At 41.2% G+C, this 22532-nt stretch overlaps 1 protein-coding gene across 4 annotated transcripts in view; it reads left to right on the forward strand.

Moving 5' to 3' along the window:
- Positions 1-22532, forward strand: part of ARHGEF28 (Rho guanine nucleotide exchange factor 28) — a 318682-nt gene that overhangs the window by 49231 nt on the left and 246919 nt on the right. For all 4 annotated transcript variants that reach the window (XM_047863854.1, XM_047863859.1, XM_047863847.1 and 1 more), the window contains exon 2: positions 17381-17424. In XM_047863854.1, coding sequence (XP_047719810.1) covers positions 17392-17424 — 33 coding nt within the window. In that variant the 5' untranslated portion in view covers positions 17381-17391. The remainder of the gene's footprint in view (positions 1-17380; positions 17425-22532) is intronic.

The raw sequence follows: 22532 nt of genomic DNA on the forward strand, positions 1-22532 counted from the left end.
AAGTCAGCCTAGTTTTTGTTAAGTGAGCTGGGGGCAGATCGTATTCTCATCCTAAGTTTTCAGTTATTTTTTAGCATCTTTATTGAAACATACTTAGATTGCAGAATGTTTGGATAGTCTATTGCTTGAGCTTCAGAAAGTCTAATTTTCTGTTCTCCTATCTTTCTCATATTCAGTAGTCTTGTCAAGTGTCTCAAAAGTTTGCATTGTGAGCCTATGACCAATGACCCTTGAACTGGGGGAGTCCTGGAATTCTAAGTTAACCCTGAATGCATGCATAACCATAAATGTATCTTGTATGTAAATTTTGTACGTAAATTTTGTAGTTGAAGATTTACAGAGAACTTTCTTCCACCTCCCCCCCCCCCCCCCAACCAAGTTAAGGCTTAAGCTGAAACAGAACAATTTCTTCTCTTTTTCTTTTGCTACTGGTCATAATTTTTTATTGGACTAAGTAAAAGCGTAGCCCTTTGCTGTACTGGCGGATGCCGAAGTTTCAGTTAGGATACTTAACCACACAGGGATACATAACTTTGTCTCTTGATGTCCCTGGCAGTTAAAATGCAGTCATCTTGGCTGAGACTGGCAAACCTTCTCAGGGCAAATATTCTCAATAGGTCATTACGACATTTTTTTTTTTTTTTTTTTTGACGAGTCATAATTTTAGGACTGAGGAGATCTCCTTTACTGAGAGTTGAACTACACACTTGAAGTAGCTCTTAAAAATAGTCTAGTGAATGTTTTAAGCAATAGGGTCCTTAGGTTATTTAATCCATCATATAGGCAGAAAGGAGGTCTGTGTTTAAAAATATTTACCAAGTATTTGTCAGCTTCTAAGAAGGAGCACATCCTGCTCATTGAGGATTAATACCTTTCCTATGTTCTCTCCTAGCACCCAGCACTTCTGTTTACTCTAATGTTACATGGTAACATTACATTGTAATACATGGTATTAGCTGTTTACTTGTGTGCTTTCTCCAGTAAACTAGGAGTTCCCTGGGGTAGGGACCCTGGTGTATTCGCATTAGAATTGTGCTGATCACAGGGCAGAATGGAGGGGGACCCAGAAATAGGAACACAGCAGTAAAGGGAGAACTACTCTGGGTGGCACGGGACTCAGCTCTTTGGGATTAATGGGACCCAGATCACAGGAGCAGAGATGGACAAGGGAATATGTGCAGAGCCAGAAAGAAAGCATTCTAACGGCCTAATCTATGACTAGTTGGTCAAAGGTGTTGATTTCAAAATAGGGAATGATAGCTTCTGCTCAGAGTAGCCTCCTGTGGATGGAGAAAAATGGAAAGAACTGCTAAAGTTGTAAACAGCTAATACAGTCAGAGGAAGTGGAAACAGGAGAGCATACCCTGGTGCGAGCTCACGACTAAGGTGGACAATGAATGTAGTCTGGAATTGTCAGTTACACTGTCAATCATAACTCGTTTACCAGGTGCATTTTATACCTGGGGTATTTTGTATAGTGTCTGTGTTCTACTAAATGCTGTGGGAACTTAACCAAAATGAAGTTTCCTCCCATAAGTCTAAATTTATAGGTTACACACTTAGACAAGTCTGTGATGCATTTAGGTATGTGTGTATACTCGGGCTGGGAACTGTGTATTTCCTCTAATTTGGCTAATAGGCCTATTTTTGCCCCAAGCTGTGTGTCCTGCTGCCTTACTTTTTCCCCCTCAGTTAGTGTTTTGGATCAAGGTATGGCCTGCTGGTGGGAAAGATGGAGGCTTTATATTCCTCACTGTCTATTACCCTATGAACTTGGATTATATTACTCATTTAGTGACCTTGAATCTAGAGGAGAATAGGAACATGAAGAAGCAGATGAGAAGAGAGTTTGTTATGTGTTTGTGTGTGCACCTGTGTGTATGTTGGAACAGGGTTGAGATGAACTTGAGCCCTGTTGATGAGAAGTCCTCATGTGAGAAGTACTGATGAAGCACTGACCATATATTTGGCATTGTCTTTGTCTCTTCAGGCTGCTGTAACACAATGCTAAAGACCGGGTGGCTTAGAAACAAGAATTTATTTCTTACATCTCTGGAGCCTGGAAGTCCAAGTTCGGGGTGCTAGCCTGTTCTGAGTGAGGGCCCTCTTCTGGGTTAGAGGCTTATCATTGCATTCTCACATGGCAGAAGGGGCTTAGGGAGTTCTGTGGTTTTCTTTTCTTTTCTTTTCTTTTTTTTTTTTTCTTAAGGCCAGTGCCATTATGGAGGCTCCACCCTCCTAACCTGAGCACCTCCTACAGGCCCCGCCTACTCATACCATTATGTTGGGGGTTAGGACTTCAACCTGAATGTTAGTGGGGGACACAAACACTCAGACCACAGCAGGTCTGTACACACCTGCCTGTTTTGTTGTTGTTCATACTGGCTTTTTAGACTGCATTTGTTGTCCAGAACAGATAGAGGGTAGTTCAGTTCATGGCTGGTGAAGATTTGCCTTGATTTGGTATTTACTGCCTCAGATTTCGCAAAGTGTAGCTAGCATTCATTTCCTAATAACTTTGTAAGTGTGCGTTTTTCAAAATATGAGGCTGACTGTTGCTTTAGGCAACACATTGTTGCGTGAGAGCCATAGAAAACATCTGAGAAGGGGACTCTGAGCTTTCTTGAGGGCTTGAGTAAATACTGTGCAGGCTGAAAAACCAAGTTGTACCTGCCTCACAACAGGCGTTGCAGTTTTTTGGAGCACATCCAGTCTTAAGTTCAGGTTCAGGTTGCCTAGAAAGACAGAGCCTTCCTTATTCTTTGGTTTCTCCTGGTGAGGGCTATCAACAAGGAACTTAAACACCATAAAATAAAACCTTTCACCCCAACAGAATCTATGTAGAATTAGGTATTAAAACTTTTTTCCACAGTAACTTGAAATGTTGAGGCCTAGCATTCTTATTGATAATGAATATTAATATATATATATATATTATGAAGTAGATGTTGGATAATTTCTAATTTAAGCAAAAATATCTAGGAATTTTAAGGCAGGCATAGAAAAAATTCATTAATTTCCTAGGCAGTTACACCTGGGATGGTACTATGTAGTTAATTGGTATTATTTTCTAGAAGTAGCAACTGTCTTGTGAGGAATGTCCTTCCAGGAGACATTTTGAAGCTGGCTAGCCGCTTTGAGGGCAAGGCACACCTAAGCCACTAGGAGCAAAATAAAAAATCTGTCCAAATTGCCAAGAAGGACATGGGACAATTCTTCAGTTATACAGGACTGTCCTTCTTACAGGACGTTGAATATCCCTGGCCACTTGGTGCCAGATACCAGGATCTGTTCTTCCCAGCTCTTCTGATACTCTGGTGTCTTTCCCCCATCCCTGCAAGCACCCACAGGTCCCAAATGGGACGGGGGGAAGACCTAAAACATAAGCCCCCTTGATGAGTCTTTCTGCTGCCCTTGAAGTGCCAACCAGTGACTTGGTAACTTCCAAAGACAATGGCCCCTTCTGAGTCCTCATTCTCTTTGACTTGACTACAGTCCTTGGTAAGCTGTAAGCATTATTTATTATTGCTGAGCGATTAGGCTTTTGAACGTTGCTGAGCCGTTTGTGTGTTTGAACTTGTCTCTTTACATTTTTAGACCTCACGCTTTATTTAAAACATTGCCTTGAATATTAAATAACAAACACTTAAATTGTTGACTATTTTTTATGTTATTGCAATATCTTAATACTTATCCTGTAAGAACTTTTTAAAAAAATTTTTTAATATTTATTTTTGAGAGGGAGAGTGACAGCACAAGTGGGGGAGGGGCGGAGAGAGGGAGACACAGAATCGAAGCAGGTTCCAGGCTCTGAGATGTCAGCACAGAGCCCGACGCGGGGCTCGAACTCACGGACCGCGAGATCGTGACCTGAGCCGAAGCTGGATGCTCAACCAATTGAGCCACCAGGCACTTCAGAGCTTCTGTTTTAACCTTGAATCCCAGGTGGTGGATGGCACAAAGTCCTTGTTTGGTATGTAATAGAAATTTGTGACTATTATTAGCTTGTGTAGGTAACATTTCTTCAGAGCACAAGAGTATGCCTAGATTTGAATCAGAATAACAAAATAATTTTGACTGTTTTCGCCCAGTGAAAGTATTTGAATACCAGTTCTCCCTATGTTCCTGCTTTAAGACAGCTCATGATCCCTTTGCCCAGTGGAGGTTTTTTAAAAAATTTTATGTTATGTTACGTTATGTTATGTTATGACTTCACCGCAAAGCTCTTTCCTTTTCGTAGACTTGTGGAACGTTTACTGTTTCGTGTGGTCATATTCACTTTTTTACCTCCCGGTAACAGCTCCATTGGCTTTTATCAGGCCGATTCTTCCACCAGCGTGCAAATGGCTGAGAGTCAGCGACTTCTTAAGTTAGGGATCCGGTAGGTCCTTCTCTGATTTTAGTGTGCTTGGCTTCATTTATCCACAGCATTTGCTGCCTTGTCCGTCCCTCTTGGATTTTGTCACATTAGTCCCCTTTCAAATTTCTGACTTAGAAGTGGAGACTTGAAGTTAGGAGGATGAGATCCGGGACCAGACTGCCTGGGTTTAAATCTTGGCTCTGCCACCTAGTACTTGGGTGACCTTGGACAAGGTACACAACCTCTCTGTGCCTCAGTTTCCTTATCTGTAAAATGGGGATGGTATTCCATGTGAAACAGGAGGTATTCCATGTGGCTCTGAGAAGTAGGTGAATTTAAACAGCACTCAGAACCTTGTCTGACACAGTAAATCGTGCTCAGCTAATGCCAGCCTTGTTAGTTATTTCTCTATTCTTAGTGTCTTTCGTGAGCTCTTCTACCTTGCTTTCTCTTGACATTCTCTAAGTCTCTACGCCACGCCTTTTCGAATTTCTGTGTATCTACCACCTTAATCCTCTCATTTACTCCCAGTGACTCAAACTACCGTGTTACCAGTATATCTTTCAAGCCCAGACCTCTCTGTCTTGATGAGTAATCACGTCGCAAACTCGTTATGGCTAGTAGTCCTTTCTCCCCCTCCACGTCTTCCACTTCTCCTTTTTATTTTCCCTATCTTGGTCAATGTCACTAAATACCTGGCTCCCCAGACTAAGAACCAAGGAGTCACCCTAGAATCCTCCTAGTCCTTATCCCCTACATCTGGTTTAGCATTAAGGCCTGTCCGTTTTGTCCCTTAATCTCTTAAATTTATCTCTGCCCTCCCTATGCTACTGTTTTTCGTTCAGGCTCTCTGTCTCTCTCACCTGAGTGACAGCAATGGTGTTTGATCTGTTGCTCTGACTGCAGAATCCCTCCTCCACCTACTCTCACAGTGGCCTCTTGAAAGCACAGTTCAGGTCACATCCTTCTCGTGCATTAAAGCCGCTCGCTGGCGTGAAGCTCACATGACTTACTAAGGTGTATCATGGGGACCCTGAACGTGTTTCCATCCTTCTGTCCTGGAGGTGTTTGTCCCTCCGTGAACAACCCTTTCGTGCTTCATGGGGTTCTGCCTGTTCCTTCTTGGGCTTGAAAGGTTGTTCCATTTCATCGCGTACCTGGTGAATATCTGTTGTCCGCCTCGGTGATTTTCAACAGAGATCTGTGTTGGCATTTGGGGTGGGACCTTTCTTTATGTAGGGTTGACCTGGCATTATAACAGCTCCCTTTCCCATTCTGCTTTTTCCCTATCCTACCGACCCGGTCATGTGAGAACCAGAAAAGCTGTCCTGCCCCGTTTCTAGATGCCTTTTGGGATAGGAGTGCCCCTAGTTGACAAACTATATAAAAGGCTCAGGTCAGGCTCTGTCTCCTTGGGGAGCCCTGTTGATACCCCAACTACTGACAGAGGGTAGTGTTTGTGCCTCTCTCTACTGCTAGAACCCCATAAGGATTTTGTGGTCTTCCTGTCTTCCTCTGTCCATGGGGCAGGCATTCTGGTGCCTAGGGGCTTTCTATATCCTTGGTATTGTCTTTTCTATAGGTTATTTACCTACTTCACATCTGTAAGCCCTTTCTTGTCGAATAGATTGATATGTACCTGAAAGGAGACACTTTTATCCCCCCTCAGTACTAAGCATACAGGAAGTTGTGAGTACATGTGCTGAACTAAATTAAACATTTTGAGACTAGTCCTATTTCTTTTTAAAAAAAAAATTTTTTTTTCAACGTTTATTTATTTTTGGGACAGAGAGAGACAGAGCATGAACGGGGGAGGGGCAGAGAGAGAGGGAGACACAGAATCGGAAACAGGCTCCAGGCTCTGAGCCGTCAGCCCAGAGCCTGACGCGGGGCTCGAACTCCCGGACCGCGAGATCGTGACCTGGCTGAAGTCGGACGCTTAACCGACTGCGCCACCCAGGCGCCCCAAGACTAGTCCTATTTCTAAGGCTAAGTCTCATTTCTTTTCATCTTTGCTTGAAGGTCATAATTCTGAATGTTAAATGATCATTCTAGAGTTTCTTCAGGTTTGACACACAGATCCACTAGTTTTATTGTCTAGAATTCAGTATACTAATTTAGCTATTTACCAGTTAAAAAATGTCTTAATTTTTCTTTGCATTGGCATAGAATGTTAAACTAGTTAGGGGTGTACAACATAGTGATTCAATAGTTGTGAGCATTGCCCAGTGTTTACCATGATAAGTGTATTCACCGTACATGAATATGATAATACTGACTGTATTCTTTGTGCATACTTTTCATCTCCTTGACTTGTTTTACAGCTGAAGCTTGTACCTCATGATCCCCTTCCCCTGTTTTGTTTCTCCTTCCACCCCTCTGACAACCACCAGTTTTTTGTTCTTGTGTTTGTGAGTCTTGTTGTTGTTGTTGTTGTTGTGTTTTTTAGATTCCACCTAAGTGACATCGTGTGGTTATATACTGTATTTCTATAATGCAGTAAGCTGGAGAAAAGAAAATGTTAAAAAAAAAAAAACTAAGAGAAAATGAATTCACAGCACCGACTATATGTATCCAAGAAAAATCCATCTATAAATAGACCTGAGCAGTGTAAACTTAGGGTGTCCAGGGTCAAGTGTATTTCCTTGCTTCATTAAAAAGTGTGGAAAATAAAAAACAGAAATGAGAAGCTGGTGAAGATACCAGGGTCTGATAAATCCAATGAGGTCATTTGTCCAAGTAAAGAACTATCAGTACCAATAGGGTCCTCCCTAAACTTGTTTGTGGAAGCTGTTATGCAGAAAAAGCAACAGTAAAGCAAATTACAGGAAAAGCTGGAGTATATTTTGTTAAATTCTGACCAAAAGGAGACATGAAGTTGGTGTTATTAAGTCTCTGGCGGGTGACTTTTGGCCCCTGAAAGTCTGTTGTTCACCTCTGTCACAGATTTGGTGTGTTTTCGAGATGGATTATGTATAAAAGTAAGGGGCCAATTACCTTTACTCCTTCCAAACCTGTTAGTTCAGCCTGTCAGACTCCTCACTTTTTCCTAAATAGCACAAGTCCATGTCCTTTTTTTCATGCTGGTCCTTCTCCCTGCCCCCCCCCCCCATTACATTTATAACTCATTTGTCACTGATGCTTGCCTAACACTATCATGTTCTGTCAGGTTGATGGTGTATTACTCCTTAAAACTTCTAGGTTTTCACAGATATAGATATTCCCCGAACCAAACTGTGAGTTCATCAGTGATAAGGGTGGTGTTTTATGTATGTGAATCTTTCTCATGACAGCCTCCATGGTGCTTTGCATGGAGTCGGTGACAGTAAATTGACCTCCGGACATGATAGAGGGACCTCAGAGACCTATTGCTAATGAGGACATTGACGCCTTTGATAGGCTGTATCTTGCCCAAGATGCTGAGTGATAGAGCTTTGCACTGATGATGAAGGATGCAACTAAACAGATCGATCGCAACAGTGAGATAGGAAAAGCAATGTTGAACTGATATATAAAAAGGCTCGGAATGCAAATACATCCTGCAAAATACAAGGGAGTGTGCCAGTTATGGTGGAACACACACCCCTCTGTGTACTTCATAAACATTCTCTCATTCAGGCTGCGCCATTTCAGACTGACTCCCCTTCTTCCTGCCCACTCCCACCACTCCTACTGGTTTGAATTAATGGGATCTGTTGAATAGTTACTGTATTTTCTAATCTTCAGACCTCTGCTTGCACTCTTTCTTTCATATGAAATTTCTTGTCAAATTGGTTTCCATACAACACCCAGGGCTCATCCCAACTGGTGCCCTCCTCAATGCCCATCACCCATCCTCCCCGTCCTTCCACCCCCATCAAACCTCAGTTTATTCTGTTTTTAAGTCTCTTATGGTTTGGCTCTCTCCCCCTCTGACTTCTTTTCCTCTTCCCCTCCCCCATGGTCTTCTGTTAAGTTTCTCAGGATCCACATAAGAGTGAAAACCTATGGCATCTGTCTTTCTCTGTATGGCTTATTTCACTTAGCATCACACTCTCCAGTTCCATCCACGTTGCTACAAAAGGCCATATTTCACTGTTTCTCATTGCCATGTAGTACTCCATTGTGTATATAAACCACAATTTCTTTATCCATTCATCAGTTGATGGACATTTAGGGTCTTTCCATAATTTGGCTATTGTTGAGAGTGCTGCTATAAACATTGGGGTACAAGTGCCCCTATGCATCAGTACTCCTTAACAGGCTTCTTTCTTTCTTTCTTTCTAAATTTTTTTTTAACATTTATTTATTTTTGAGACAGAGACAGAGCATGAACATGGGAGGGTCAGAGAGAGAGGGAGACACAGAATCCGAAACAGGCTCCAGGCTCTGAGCTGTCAGCACAGAGCCCGATGCGGGGCTCGAACTCACGGACTGCGAGATCATGACCTGAGCTGAAGTCGGACACTTAACCGACTGAGCCACCCAGGCGCCCCCAGGCTTATTTCTAAAATGCTCTCTTCTTACCCATTTTCACTGTGCCCACACTGAAGCTTTTTCCTTAGACTTGGCCTTCCCTCCGAGTTGTTCATGTGTTCTTTCCTCCTCCAGTTAGCATAACAGTTGTGAAATATAGATATAATTCTACACTTCTAGGTTTGTTGACAGAGCTGTGAGTCATCATTTCCAAGTGAAGGTTTAAAACAGAGATGGTTGTCGAGTTGTGTCAGTAGGAATAGCTCTACCCTTTGAATTCTCTGACCGTAGTGGGGGGAGTATTCATTCAGCTGTGTAAAATCACACACCGGCCTGGTATAATACTATTCAGAATTCTTGATGCTTGGAGATTCCTCTGGGCTGGGGTGAGGCTGAGCTGGGTGGACCCATTTCAGAGGAGCCTGGCCCCGTTTAGTGCTGACTCATCTTGTTAAGTCTGATACTTAGAGGTCTTTCAAAATACTCAAATGCTTAAGAAACCCTTTATATAAGCTTGATAAATGAAGCTAGCCTTTGAGTACTCTTGATGGGCACTAAGTGTTTTCTGTTGTTACTGTCAGCTGTCTGAATCCTCTCAAGAGGCTTATGAGGTAGGCACTATTACTCAGGGATGAGTGACTGCCCCAGGGAGGGGAACTTCAGGCCCAAGTCACACAGTTAAAATAGGGCAGAGGTGTAGTTCATATACAGGCTGCTTCTGAGGCTCTCCTCTTATGAGGTGTTGGCTGCTTGTTACCCAAGCAACTTGCTATCTTTGAGACCAAAGTTATGTGACACAAGGACTTTGTGCTGTGGCTAAGGAGAACGTGGGCTGGATAGGTCAGATGGGCTGGATTCACACGCCCGCTTGGCCGCTTGTGGCTGCTTGATCTGTAAGTGGTGCAACTTTGCCGAGCTTCTCTTTCTTCCTGTGAAGTGCAGAGGGCGACCATGGATACTGTCTTACCTGGGGAGAGCAGGTATCAGGGACGTTCCCTACAGGGAATCTCCTTAAAAGGAGGACCAAGGTCTCATAGGAAACAGTGGTAGAAAAGAGATTTGCCTGGGGTTCTATTATGAAAAGGAGTATCCCCTATAAAACTTTGTATTTGACTTCTGTGGCTAGCACGCAGCACAGCATCATGGGTAAGAGTACAAGCTTTGAAGCAGGAAGCTCGAATACCTGTTCTACCATGTGTAGTGTGACCTAGTGCCTTGCAGTTTTTTTTTTAAAATTTCTTTTTTTAATGTTTATTTATTTTTGAGACAGAGACAGAGCATGAACGGGGGAGGGTCACAGAGAGAGGGAGACACAGAATCGGAAACAGGTTCCAGGCTCTGAGCCATCAGCCCAGAGCCCGACGCGGGGCTCGACCCCACAGACCGTGAGATGGTGACCTGAGTTGAAGTCAGACGACCAGCCGACTGAGCCACCCAGGCGCCCCGTGCCTTGCAGTTTTCAACTCTAATTCTTATTCTTAGGAGGGACATCAAGTGTAGTGTGTGGGGGGAGGTGTGGGGGGGGAGAGGGAGAGAAGAGGGGAGTGATGGTGGGGGCATTTATGGTTTTTGCCTGCCAAATTTGTTAATTGCAGAGCAGGACATGTTATCACACTGTATTTTCTTTTTTCTTTTCTTTTCTTTTCTTTTCTTTTCTTTCTCTTTGTTTCTTTCAGAGTGTAATTTCTTAGAAAATTATTACATTTCACACTTTCTTTAAATGCACCTTACATCTTTATTCTAATTAGCATTTTACATCAAACAATGAAACAAACATGCAAAAATAAAGCTCTCATCCAAAATACATGCATATCATACTGTATTTTCGAAGAGCTATCGTGAGCTATCGTTAGAATTAGTTAACAAGTTCTTGCGTTTTCTCATAGGATAAAGAGGAGAAGAAATTCTTCCTTTAATACTGCAATGATCTTTAAGGCTTTATCTCCTTATGATTTCTTTTTTTCACTTGTTAGTGGATCTCTGCCACATTCTCATTGATCATCAGTAGGATCACGATTTGAGAAGTTAGCCAATATTGAAAAATACTATTCTCGATTTTATTTAACCTAATTTCATCTTAAAAAAAAGATTTCCAATTTTATCCTGATAGGTATTTTATATTTATAACACCCAGTAACCACTTCAAGACCAAAACAAGTAACTACAAAACATCTAAAGTACAAGGGGGACTGGGTGGAGAACAGATGCTAGCCTTAAGTAAGGGGGCGGGAACTGAAGAATAAACTTGGGAGGGAGTTGTTCCTAATCTTCATGGTGGTCAGTTGATTCAAGAATCATTCTTAGGTTGCGGCACCTGGGTGGCTCAGTCGGTTAAGCGTCCGACTTCAGCTCAGGTCGTGCTCTCGCGGTTTGTGGGTTCGAGCCCCGCGTTCGTGTTCTGTGTTGACAGCTCAGATCCTGGACCCTGCTTCGGATTCTGTGCCTCCTTCTCTCTCTCTGCCCCTCCCCCACTTGTGCTCTGTCTCTATCAAAAAGAAATAAATATAAAAAAAAATTAAAACAGTTATTCTTAGGTTTAGGTAACTTTTGCTTCAGTGTAAACTTACAACTGCAGGGATTTGTAAATGAAGATTCAGGCAAGTAAGACTTCCTCCATGGTTCCTCTCATGGCTGCTGTGAGGCTTCTCTGAGGTGTTGGTAAAATACATAGCACAGTGCCTAACCACATCATTAGCCTTCCAAGTATAGTTACTAACAGTATTAGTAAATATTTGACCATTATTTGTTAATAGGTTTTGTAAGAGGTGTACCAGCCAAAGTTTTTGGCATGTTCAAACACAAAGTTCAAGTCATAGATTTTATATGGAGTTAGTCTTAGAAACCCAGAATTTCATAAAGTCAAGAATGATTATTTACTGTGAAAGTTGAATGTTATATTTTCTCTTATTTTTAAGTTGGAATATTCTCTTCACCTTTTAAATGGTCTAATTTTTATTAGAAGTAACTAGCAAAATGAAGATCCTGAAACATTAGGCATTCTTTCTAGTATGTGTGAAATATTGAATATTTTGCATCATGATGTTCTTTTTATAAGAATTTTTTCCTCTGTTTTGGGAGCAAACTTAAAAACTGTGGCTGTGTACCAAGACCCCCTATCATTCTCTGGTGTCTGCAAGAAAGACTGGAAATTGGCCTTAAATTTCCCAAGACACATTTTTGAAAAATAAAATATTAAAACAGTACTCGAGTCTAAGAATTTTTGAAAATCCAAATGGAGAACTCAAATTAGGAAACGTAGACCATGATATTTGTGTGGTGAAAAGCTGGTGTGTGTAGAACTTGTCTAGCAAATACAAACTGGTTTTGTTATTAAACTTGATAATAAAGGAGGCACAATATGATTTAGCCATGCATCTCTGCAAGGGAGCACAGATCTTGCTGCTCTTGACTATGTATGAAGCATCAGTTTTGGAAAAATTCAAATGAGAATACGGTTTTTTATACCTATATCAGTTTGAACTTCCGAGTATTGGAGTATATAATACATGTACCTCAAATGATTCTGTCTCTGATAGGGGCTTTTAGAAAGTTTGGAACCAAGGCTGAGAACCGTGGGGACTTTAGTTTTAGTTTATTTTTTATTTATTAATTTTAACGTTTATTTATTTTTGAGACAGAGAGAGAGCATGAACGGGGGAGGGGCAGAGAGAGGGAGACACAGAATCTGAAACAGGCTCCAGGCTCTGAGCTGTCAGCACAGAGCCCGACGCGGGGCTCGAACTCACAGACTGTGAGATCATGACCTGAGCCGAAGTCGGACGCTCAACCGACTAAGCCACCCAGGCGCCCCTGTTTTAGTTTATTTTTAAAAGCGGTGAAAAGTGAGGTCTCCAAAAAACAAAACAATTGCTGTTCTCAATGGTTGTTAGATTTCTGTACTCAAAAATGGCAAAAGCTAGAGTGGGTGGGAATAATGGAATCCGAGTTCTTATGTGGAAGGTGAAATAGAAAGGAATATTTAGCCCTTGATGTTTCTTGACCTTTGGCCTGTCATCCTATTAGACTGTGGATTGGGAGCCCTCATTTGCAGTCTGCCTCACATGGTCTGAAAGGTGTAGAGAAGCTGGATCCCTCTTAGCTTTTATAAATTTTTTTTTTTAATGTTTATTTTTGACAGAGAGACACAGCATGAGCGGGGGAGGGGCAGAGAGAGAGAGGGAGACACAGAATCGGAAGCAGGCTGCGGGCTCCAGGCTCTGAGCAGGGCTCGAACTCACTGACCGAGAGATCATGACCTGGGCCGAAGTCGACGCTCAACCGACGGAGCCACCCAGGCGCCCCTCGATCCCTCTTAGCTTTAAAGAGGTGTGACCTTGCACTCTGCCCTGCAGTCCAGCTTGCAGGCCCTTGCCACCTAGAACCTCAGCAGGGGGGGGTGGGGGGAGCTCGGGAAACCCCACAGCTTATTCCTTAGTCTAGTAAGGCTGCATTGAGACCCCTGTGGGAAAAGTACCCACAGCCTGGCAAGTGGGGACAAAGGCTTACCTAGAAGGAACAGATCCGCAAGATGTCACGTACCCTTACTAAGTTAAAAAAAAAAAAAAAAAAAAAAAAAAGCGTGTATCCTTATTTTTTTAATTTATAAATTGTACTACTGCAACAGTATATTTTTTCAAACTTACTCCACATTTAAAAACCTATGAAGATTAAATGCGATTAATAACCCTTTTTGTTCTCACTAAAAACATTGATGTACAATACATGTCAGCGGAAGTAATAAAACAAATGGGTCGTTATTTTGAAAACCTTGGTTTAAAATACTCTATAACCCTTCTTTTTAATTTTTTAAGTTTTTTGTTATTTTAATTAGAGAGAGAGAGAGACAGAGACAGAGACAAAGCACAAACGAGGAAGGGGAAGAGAGAGAGGGAGACACAGAATCTGAAGCAGGCTCCAGGCTCTGAGCTGTCAGCACAGAGCCCCATATGGGGCTCCAGCCTGCGAACTGGGTGATCAAGACCTGAGCTGAAGTCAGCCACTTAATCAACTGAGCCACCCAGGTGCCCCTACTCTGTAACCCTTCTGTTTGAATGTCTGGTTCAAAGCCCTTTGACTTTGAAGTTGGATTTAATGTGTGTCACAGCTGAAGAGAACCTCATTATGATATATATATTCTAATACAAGTGCAGTGCTGGCTAAACTTAAAAATTTGGGGCTTTATGTATTAATCCCATCCACTAATTATACAAGTTTATTAATTTTTTTAACGTTTTTATTTATTTTTGAGACAGGGAGAGACAGAGCATGAACAGGAGAGGGTCAGAGAGAGGGAGACACAGAATCCAAAACAGGCTCCAGGCTCTGAGCTGTCAGCACAGAGCCCGACACGGGGGCTCGAACTCACGGACCACGAGATCATGACCTGAGCCGAAGTTGGCTGCTTAACCGACTGAGCCACCCAGGTGCCCCACAAGTTTATTAATTTTTAAAAGTGGCTGCATGGGGCACCTGCGTGACTCAGTCAGTTAAGCACCTGACTCTTGATACTGGTTTAGGTTGGGATCTTGCAGTTGTGAGACTGAGCCCCACATCGGGCTCTGCACTGACTCTGGAGCCTGCTTGGGATTCTCTCCTTGTCCCCCTTCTCTGTGCTCCTCTCCAGCTTTCTGTCTCTCTCACATACACACGCTCTCTCCTACAAATAAAAATTAAAAAAATAAAGTGGCTGCAAACTCCCATCTTCCCTGATGTCAGTCGGTTCTCCTATAATTTAGAAGTTGTTATGTTTTAAAAATACAAAACCTGTGAAACATTCAGTTTCAAAGATTTATATAGATTAGAAGGCTTTTTCCCCCCAAGAATTTGAAGCCTGCTGATATGAGGGCTTTATTAAGTTGCAAACTTTATTATTTTTTATATGAAATTTATTGTCAAATTGGTTTCCATACAACACCCAGCGCTCGTCCCAAAAGATGCCCTCTTCAATACCCATCACCCACCCTCTCCTCCCTCCCACCCCCCATCAGCCCTCAGTTTGTTCTCATTTTTTAAGAGTCTCTTATACTTCTAAGTTGCAAACTTTAATTACTGCAAGAAAATGACAAAACAGTGGTAGCACGTACTAATATCCTTTTTGAAAATGTTATGGCATATGCTATCTAACAGTTGAATTTCCTTTAAGAATTTTTACTTACTGAAATATCACCCCTTCTTGATGGAAAGGGCTATATGTATTCCAAATACTATATGTATTTGGAAAAATGGATGTTTTTACAGACATGTCAAAAACAGCCACTTTTTGTAGAAAAACGAGAACACTTCTATTTTGGGAAGCGAAAATTGTGTAGGACATATTAAATAAAGTGGGACAGTGTTTTAAAAGACTTTGCCACAGTATAACTAATACGACTCAATACGGTGTGTGGATGTTTATGGTCCTTAGCAATGTCATTACAGAAATTGTAGATTGGACTGTGTTTGAAATTCATTACGGTACTTTGCCCATGGATGACACAGGGAATGAATTTCACTTACGGTGCCTTTTAAGGTTCTTATCCAAGCAGCTGCCCTACCTAGTGATTGTAGTTGAATGCTTTTCCCTTAGGAGATTACTCTTTATTAAAGAAGTAATTCACACTTCAGATTAAGTCCATATTCTCTTCACAAGTGGTTTCTTAGTTTCTCTCCCTCTCTCCCTCTGTACCCCTCCTTCCCACCTTCCCTTCCTTTCTGCAAGCAGGGGAGAGGGGCAGAGAGCGGGAGTCCCAAGCAGGCTTCATACTCAGCACTGAGCCTGAAGCAGGGCTTGATCTCAAGACCCTGGCATCATGACCTGAGCCAAAATCAAGACTCAGATGCACAACTGACTGAGCCATCCAGGTGCCCCAGAAGTGGTTTCTTGGAGATGTATTATCAGATAAAATCTAGAAAGCTGAGTAAGGGAAAACATCTGCACTTCTACGAGTGTATGGCAAACCTCTTACACAGATGATGTATTCTAAGATTCATTAAAATACTCAGTAGTCTTCAAAGTTTTGTTCATAAAGGAATGCATTTATATTATTTTCTGTGTATTGCGGTCCTTTTGAAACCACATTGACTGTAGAATGCACTCTTGCTATTAAGCAAAAATTTTAAAAGGTTGTAATTGTATCAAGTTTTGTGAAAGTTTTTTAAAAGATTGCAATGGTTTATGGCATGCCTGTAAACACAGGTTAAAAACAGTTGCTGATACCTTGAAACACATTACACATTTAGGGTAAGGGATTGTGGTATATGCTATTGGGTGTACTTTCAAAATTTAAATACATACCTGAAAGCTGATTTTTTTGCGGGGGGATGGAGATTATAAGGCATTGCTCTTAGTCATTTTAATTTCCCAGTAGGGTTGATGAATAATTCGTATTTAGGAATGAGAGACTGATTTGTCATATTCTTGTTAGTATTGTCTTCCATTTGAAGATTCCTTCCTGGAATTCTTAAGCCATTCATCTAATTTATGAGGCGAGTTTTATTAAGAATTGATGATAATAGATAAGCCCATTTAAGTGGGTCTACATAAATGGCCACAGGGCACAGTGTGTTGGTAATGAGCTTGGTCTTCTCTCAGGATAACTTAGGGAGTATAACTTGTGACCTAGGAGGGTGCCAGTGGCAGTGTGAGTATGAAGTGTTAATAAACCGGAAGTTAAAAGTTGTTACCAAAAAAAAAGAACTTTCTGTATTTTCCTTCTCGCCAAGTGTATACTTGGGGTATTATTGCACTAAATGTCCCAATTCAGGTTGCTATGTGCCCTGTCACCCATCGCCGAGGTACTGCAGCTGGTGTGGCCTGGGAAGGAGAGCCAGGATTGGCCTGGTGAGCAGAACTTGGGTGGTGGTGGGGTCTCTGTCTTGCCCCATTCACAGTTCTCATCCAGCCCACTCCTCACTTTGTCCCGGTTTTTAGGGCTCTCTTGTTGAGCTGTGCATTTTTTGAGGGCCGAACCACCTCCTGGTCATCTTTGTGGATTGTTTGGCCCACTGTAGGTGTTCATTGAACGTCTTGAATAATGGTTGCTTTTTTTCCCTAAGCTTCAAGGTGGTTTCTGGATGTGGGTTTTACAGGGGCAGGCATGTAGTTGGTGGAGTGGTTGGTAACTGGAGTACATACCCGCCCTCCTGAGATCACATGACTGAAACCTTTGCCCTCTGGATGTTCAGCAAAGAAGTGTCTTGCTCCTGAGGTCTCCTGCCTCATTTGGACCGCGGTGAACTCTAACCTCAGAGACCTCTATTATTCAAGTAGTTAAGGCAAAACTTTGAGTACGTTTATGTTGACTTTCTGGCTTTTGGAAATATTTCTCTCAAGAGCAGTCAATAGCATATTACCTGGGGTGGATAGGTTTCCCTTAGGTGTGGAAATTAATGTGAGAGAAGAAAAGGGGGGTGGTATTTGATACAGATGGAATCTCTTTTCTGTAGTTCATGGTTTTGTCTCTGCAGTTTTCCCATCTATTGTTACTTCTCCCCCCTGGATAACTGAAGGGAGGGACACACAATTCTGCTGGTTGGTTACGCAGTGCCTCCTGTAATAACGGTTGTCATTCGTTATTTTCCTTGCAGATGCGGAAGCCATGGAGTTGAGCTGCAGTGATGTTCCTCTATACGTAAGTCTCTAAGTGTTGGATTTCAGGTCTAAATGACCCTTTCTTACACTCAAAACCCGTGTGACTAAAGTGGAGAGAAAGGTTTTGCTTGCTGTTTGAGGCTTAAAAAAAACCAAAAAACAAAAAACGTGAACTGTCTTGTTTCAAGTATGTGTATGGACCCTTTTAAAAGTCATTGGCTCTTGGCACTGAAGTCTGGGTTTTAATGATACTTATCTGAGTAATTTTATTTAAACTGTATAACTTCTGGACTCACAAACACCCGTTTCATTCATGTGAATGGTTTTTGAACGTTGTATTTTAGGATATACCGATATTGGTCAAGAATGTCTTCTAGGTGCGTCTTTGGATAAGGTTCAGTGGCATTTGTGTCAGCTAAAATCATGAAATAGGAATTCCAAGGGCAAAGTGCTGGGACATCCACAGAATAGGTGGAGGATTGGGTGACAGAGATGCCCGATGAGATGCCTAGACAGGTGTGTGTTCTGCATTGAGGGAGGATTCTGCTCTTCTGCACAGTTACTGAGTGTAACGGGGAAGGGAATGGATGGTCTCTTCACATATAAAGTGGGATAGGGCTTCATCCCCCTGCCCCCCTTATTTCCTTGAAATCTGAGTTGGTATTGGGTGGGCATGGATGGGTATGTGGGACCTGTGGTTTCAGGTAACTTTTGAATCATCGACTCATGGAATTCAGCAAGGTTATCCTTAATAGATTTAATTTAGGTTATCCTTAAAAGAATGAAGTGTCAGGGAACCTGAACACACAATCAGAATCTTCAGTTAAAATCTTTTGATCCATTTCATTGCCCTCTCAACCTCAGATATACTCCACTCTCTTCTATAGAGAAAAACTGAATGATACTACTACTCTGTGCTTGATGTCAAAAGAACCAAGGTCAGTAGAGCAAGTCCCTGGTTCTAGAGTCAAATAGGTCAATGGCAGACTTGAGTACAATAGAGGATGGGAAGCTGGGGCCAGCCATGGTTGCAGCCCCTGATTCTAACTCAGAATTTACAACTATCGTTGTAACACAGAACTGCCTCTTCCCTTCTAAGGAGTTGCACTTCACACATCAGATGAGTAACGTGTGGGAAATAACCTCAAGGTCCCACATTAAGAAGAGAATACTACGAGAACTGCACGCAGCTACTGAAAACAATTTTGGGAAAGATGTTGAATAGTGAAAACATTACTAATTTAAGAAATGGAAAAATAAAGAATGCTCCATGTATATACTTTGTGGTTTCAATTATGTTATCATGAAACAAGATGTCGTTGACTTGAAGTTTACTATATACCCGGTCCTATCTGCTATCCCTTCATGTAGTGACAAGGGCAGCTTGAGGAAGACCTGTAACACCCTCCATCATGTCCACCCGCTTCCTCCAAATATTACAACTGTACTAGTATCCTACCCACTAGATTATCATCAGACTAGGGAAGAGTCAGTACTCTTCCAGACAAAGTAAAGGACAGACAAAAGTAAAAATAATTTTGTCTAATAAACAGAATATACTAATGGGAATGAAAGGGAGTAAGTGAAAGGTGTTAAGAAAACGTTACTCATAATCTGAGTACCTATAGATGTTTTATTAAAATGACACTTTGTCATTTCTAAAGTGCAGTTTTTTTCCACCCTCATTTTAACATCTCTGAAGCTGACATGCACTGTGCATTCCAGCATATGTCACGGTATAGTTATTACCTATGTGTGCGTGTCCTTGCTTACAATGCTCAAATGGTTGTCACTTAAGATTACGTGTGTGCCTGGGAATGCACGCTGGTGCAGCCACTCTGGAAAAACAGCATGGAGGTTCCTCACAAAACTAAAAATAGAACTACCCTATGACCCAGCAATTGCACTACTAGGCATTTATCCAAGGGATACAGGTGTGCTGTTTTGAAGGGACACATGCACCCCCATGTTTATAGCAGCACTATCCACAATAGCCAAAGTATGGAAAGAGCCCAAATGTCCATCAATGGATGAATGGATAAAGAAGATGTGGTATATATATACAATGAAGTATTACTCGGCAATCAAAAAGAATGAAATCTTGCCATTTGCAACTATGTGGATGGAACTGGAGGGTATGATGCTAAGCAGAATTAGAGAAAGACAAAAATCATATGACTTCACTGGTGTGCACAAAAGTGCACCTGATAGGACTGAAGAGGTGCCGTGAGGTAAGGGAGAGAACTAAAGATAACTCTGAAGAAGTCTGGCTGCACTTTGCAAATAGGTGGATGGAACTGGAGGGTATTATGCTAAGTGATATTAGAGAAAGATAAACATCATATGACTTCACTCATATGAGGACTTTAAGATACAAAACAGAAGAACATAAGGGAACGGAAACAAAAATAATATGAAAACAGAGGGGGACAAAACAGAAGAGACTCATAAATATGGACAACAAACTGAGGGTTATTGGAAGGGTTGTGGGAGGGGGGATGAGCTAAATGGGTAAGGGGCACTAAGGAATCTACGCCTGAAATCATTGTTGCACTATATGCTAACTAATTTGGATGTAAATTAAAAAAAGTAAAAAACAAGTTAAAAAAAAGATTACATGTGTGCCTTGTTGGTATAATAAAAACAAATCTAAAATCAATTTCTACCAAATTAATAACATAAACAGAGCACACATAAGAACTATACTAAAAGTTGTTTTTGTGCTTTGGGGTAGACCTCTGCTTTTCTGTCTTCAGAGGTTTGATGAATATTTACTTGTAGCTTCTAGTTTATTAAATTCTGGTTTATAAATGTTTAATTTTTAAAATTCACACATGAATTAAATGCTTTCAAAATGATTCCATTACAATTTGGCATTAAAAAGTTAAGTTATGGGGTGCCTGGGTGGCGCAGTCGGTTAAGCGTCCGGCTTCAGCCAGGTCACGATCTCGCGGTCCGTGAGTTCGAGCCCCGCGTCGGGCTCTGGGCTGATGGCTCAGAGCCTGGAGCCTGTTTCCAATTCTGTGTCTCCCTCTCTCTCTGCCCCTCCCCCATTCATGCTCTGTCTCTCTCTGTCCCAAAAATAAACAAACGTTGAAAAAAAAAAAAAAAGTTAAGTTATTATGGGGGTACCTGGGTGGCTCAGTCAGTTAAGCATGCAACTTGGCTCAGGTCATGATCTCCCAGTTTGTGGGTTTGAGCCCCACATCAGGCTCTGTGCTGACAGCTCAGAGCCTGGAGCCTCCTTCCCATTCTGTGTCTCCCTCTCTGCCCCTCCCCAACTAGTGCTCTGTCTCTCAAAAATAAACATTAAATTTTTTTTTTTTAAATTAAGTTACTCTGTACACACAGTAACACGGAAGACTTGGAAACAGCAACATGGTACACGATAAAATCTGTCTAAATCTAGAAGTTCTTGCAATGAGTATAAGATAAAATTCAAACATGTAATGATTAGAAATTTTTTAGTGGAATATAAAATGGAATTTATAACTGTATATTATGTATGCATTTATGTATACATACAGAAATTGTATATTATGTATATTTAACATGACACTTGATATGTATAATTGTATGTTATGTATATTTAACATGACTCTTACTTGATATGTATATAGATTGTAACCTGATTCTTTTAACCCACTTAAACATTTATGTCACTATTACAAATTGATCTCAGCCAATTTGACTCCTTGGACATATGTAGTAAGAGGTCAGAGAGTGTATATTATAGTAAAAACAAGTCTAAATTCAATTTCTACCAAATTAATAACATGTAAACAGAGCACATGTAAGAACTGTAGTAAAACTTGTTTTTGTATTTTGGGGTAGACCTGTTCTCTGCTTTCTGTCTTCAGAGGTTTGATAAATATTTACTTGTAGCTTCTAGTTTAATAAAGTCTCATTTATAAATGTTTAATTTTTAAAATTCATAGTTATATTTCATAAATTATAAAAATAGGAAATACCAAGAAAAATTAAAACCTTATGCTTAACTCTGTCATCAGTATAAGCACTGTTGATATTTGGTATGTTTTTCCAGAGTTCTATTTATATCTGTGTTGACTTTTATTGACATTAATGCATTTATTATTAAGGCATATATATAGATGATTTTTTATTTGATGGCAATGTATTGGATCTCTTTATTTTGATACTTTTATGTGCTAACAATCCTATTATGATTGGTTATTTTACAAAAATCATCTTTGGCAAGTGTATAATGTAAAATCCAAACAAAACTAGAAAGTTTAAAGGACTCACAACATATTGAGATACTTTCAAATTTTAAAATAATTGTATGCTAATGAAAAATCTCATGAAAATGGGCTCTAAAAAATAGAAATTGTAAGATTTATCTGAAGGAAGATTAGACCACATAAATGGAGTGATAATTATGGAGGAAAAAAATTGATAAAAATTATTCCCAACTTGGATTCACCCTCTACAAAAAGGCACCTTGTTCAGGTGGCACATACGTATATTTTTTCCCGTTCCTTTGATTATAAGCTGTTTCTTAAAAAAAATTTTTTTTTCAACATTTATTTATTTTTGGGACAGAGAGAGACAGAGCATGAACGGGGGAGCGGCAGAGAGAGAGGGAGACACAGAATCCGAAACAGGCTTCAGGCTCTGAGCCATCAGCCCTGAGCCTGACTCTGGGCTCGAACTCACAGACCGCCAGATCGTGACCTGGCTGAAGTCGGACGCTTAACCGACTGCGTCACCCAGGCGCCCCGATTATAAGCTGTTTTGACGTGAGAATTTATCGTTCAAAAGTCTTTGCTTCTTGGTCACTAAAGAGAATCCTTACTTACAAAGATGGTAGACTTCATTTATAACTTCTAGTAGATTTTTGGATGCTCTTTAGGGTTTTCTTTTTTTTTTTGCATTTTTTTATTTTTTTATTTTTATTTTTGGGACAGAGAGAGACAGAGCACGAACGGGGGAGGGGCAGAGAGAGAGGGAGACACAGAATCGGTAACAGGCTCCAGGCTCTGAGCCATCAGCCCAGAGCCCGACATGGGGCTCGAACTCAGGGACCGCGAGATCGTGACCTGGCTGAAGTCGGACGCTTAACCGACTGCGCCACCCAGGCGCCCCTCTTTAGGGTTTTCTATACTTAGTACCTTGTCATCTGCAAGT

The sequence above is a fragment of the Prionailurus viverrinus genome, chromosome A1 (assembly GCF_022837055.1).
Source record: "Prionailurus viverrinus isolate Anna chromosome A1, UM_Priviv_1.0, whole genome shotgun sequence".
NCBI lineage: Eukaryota > Metazoa > Chordata > Mammalia > Carnivora > Felidae > Prionailurus > Prionailurus viverrinus.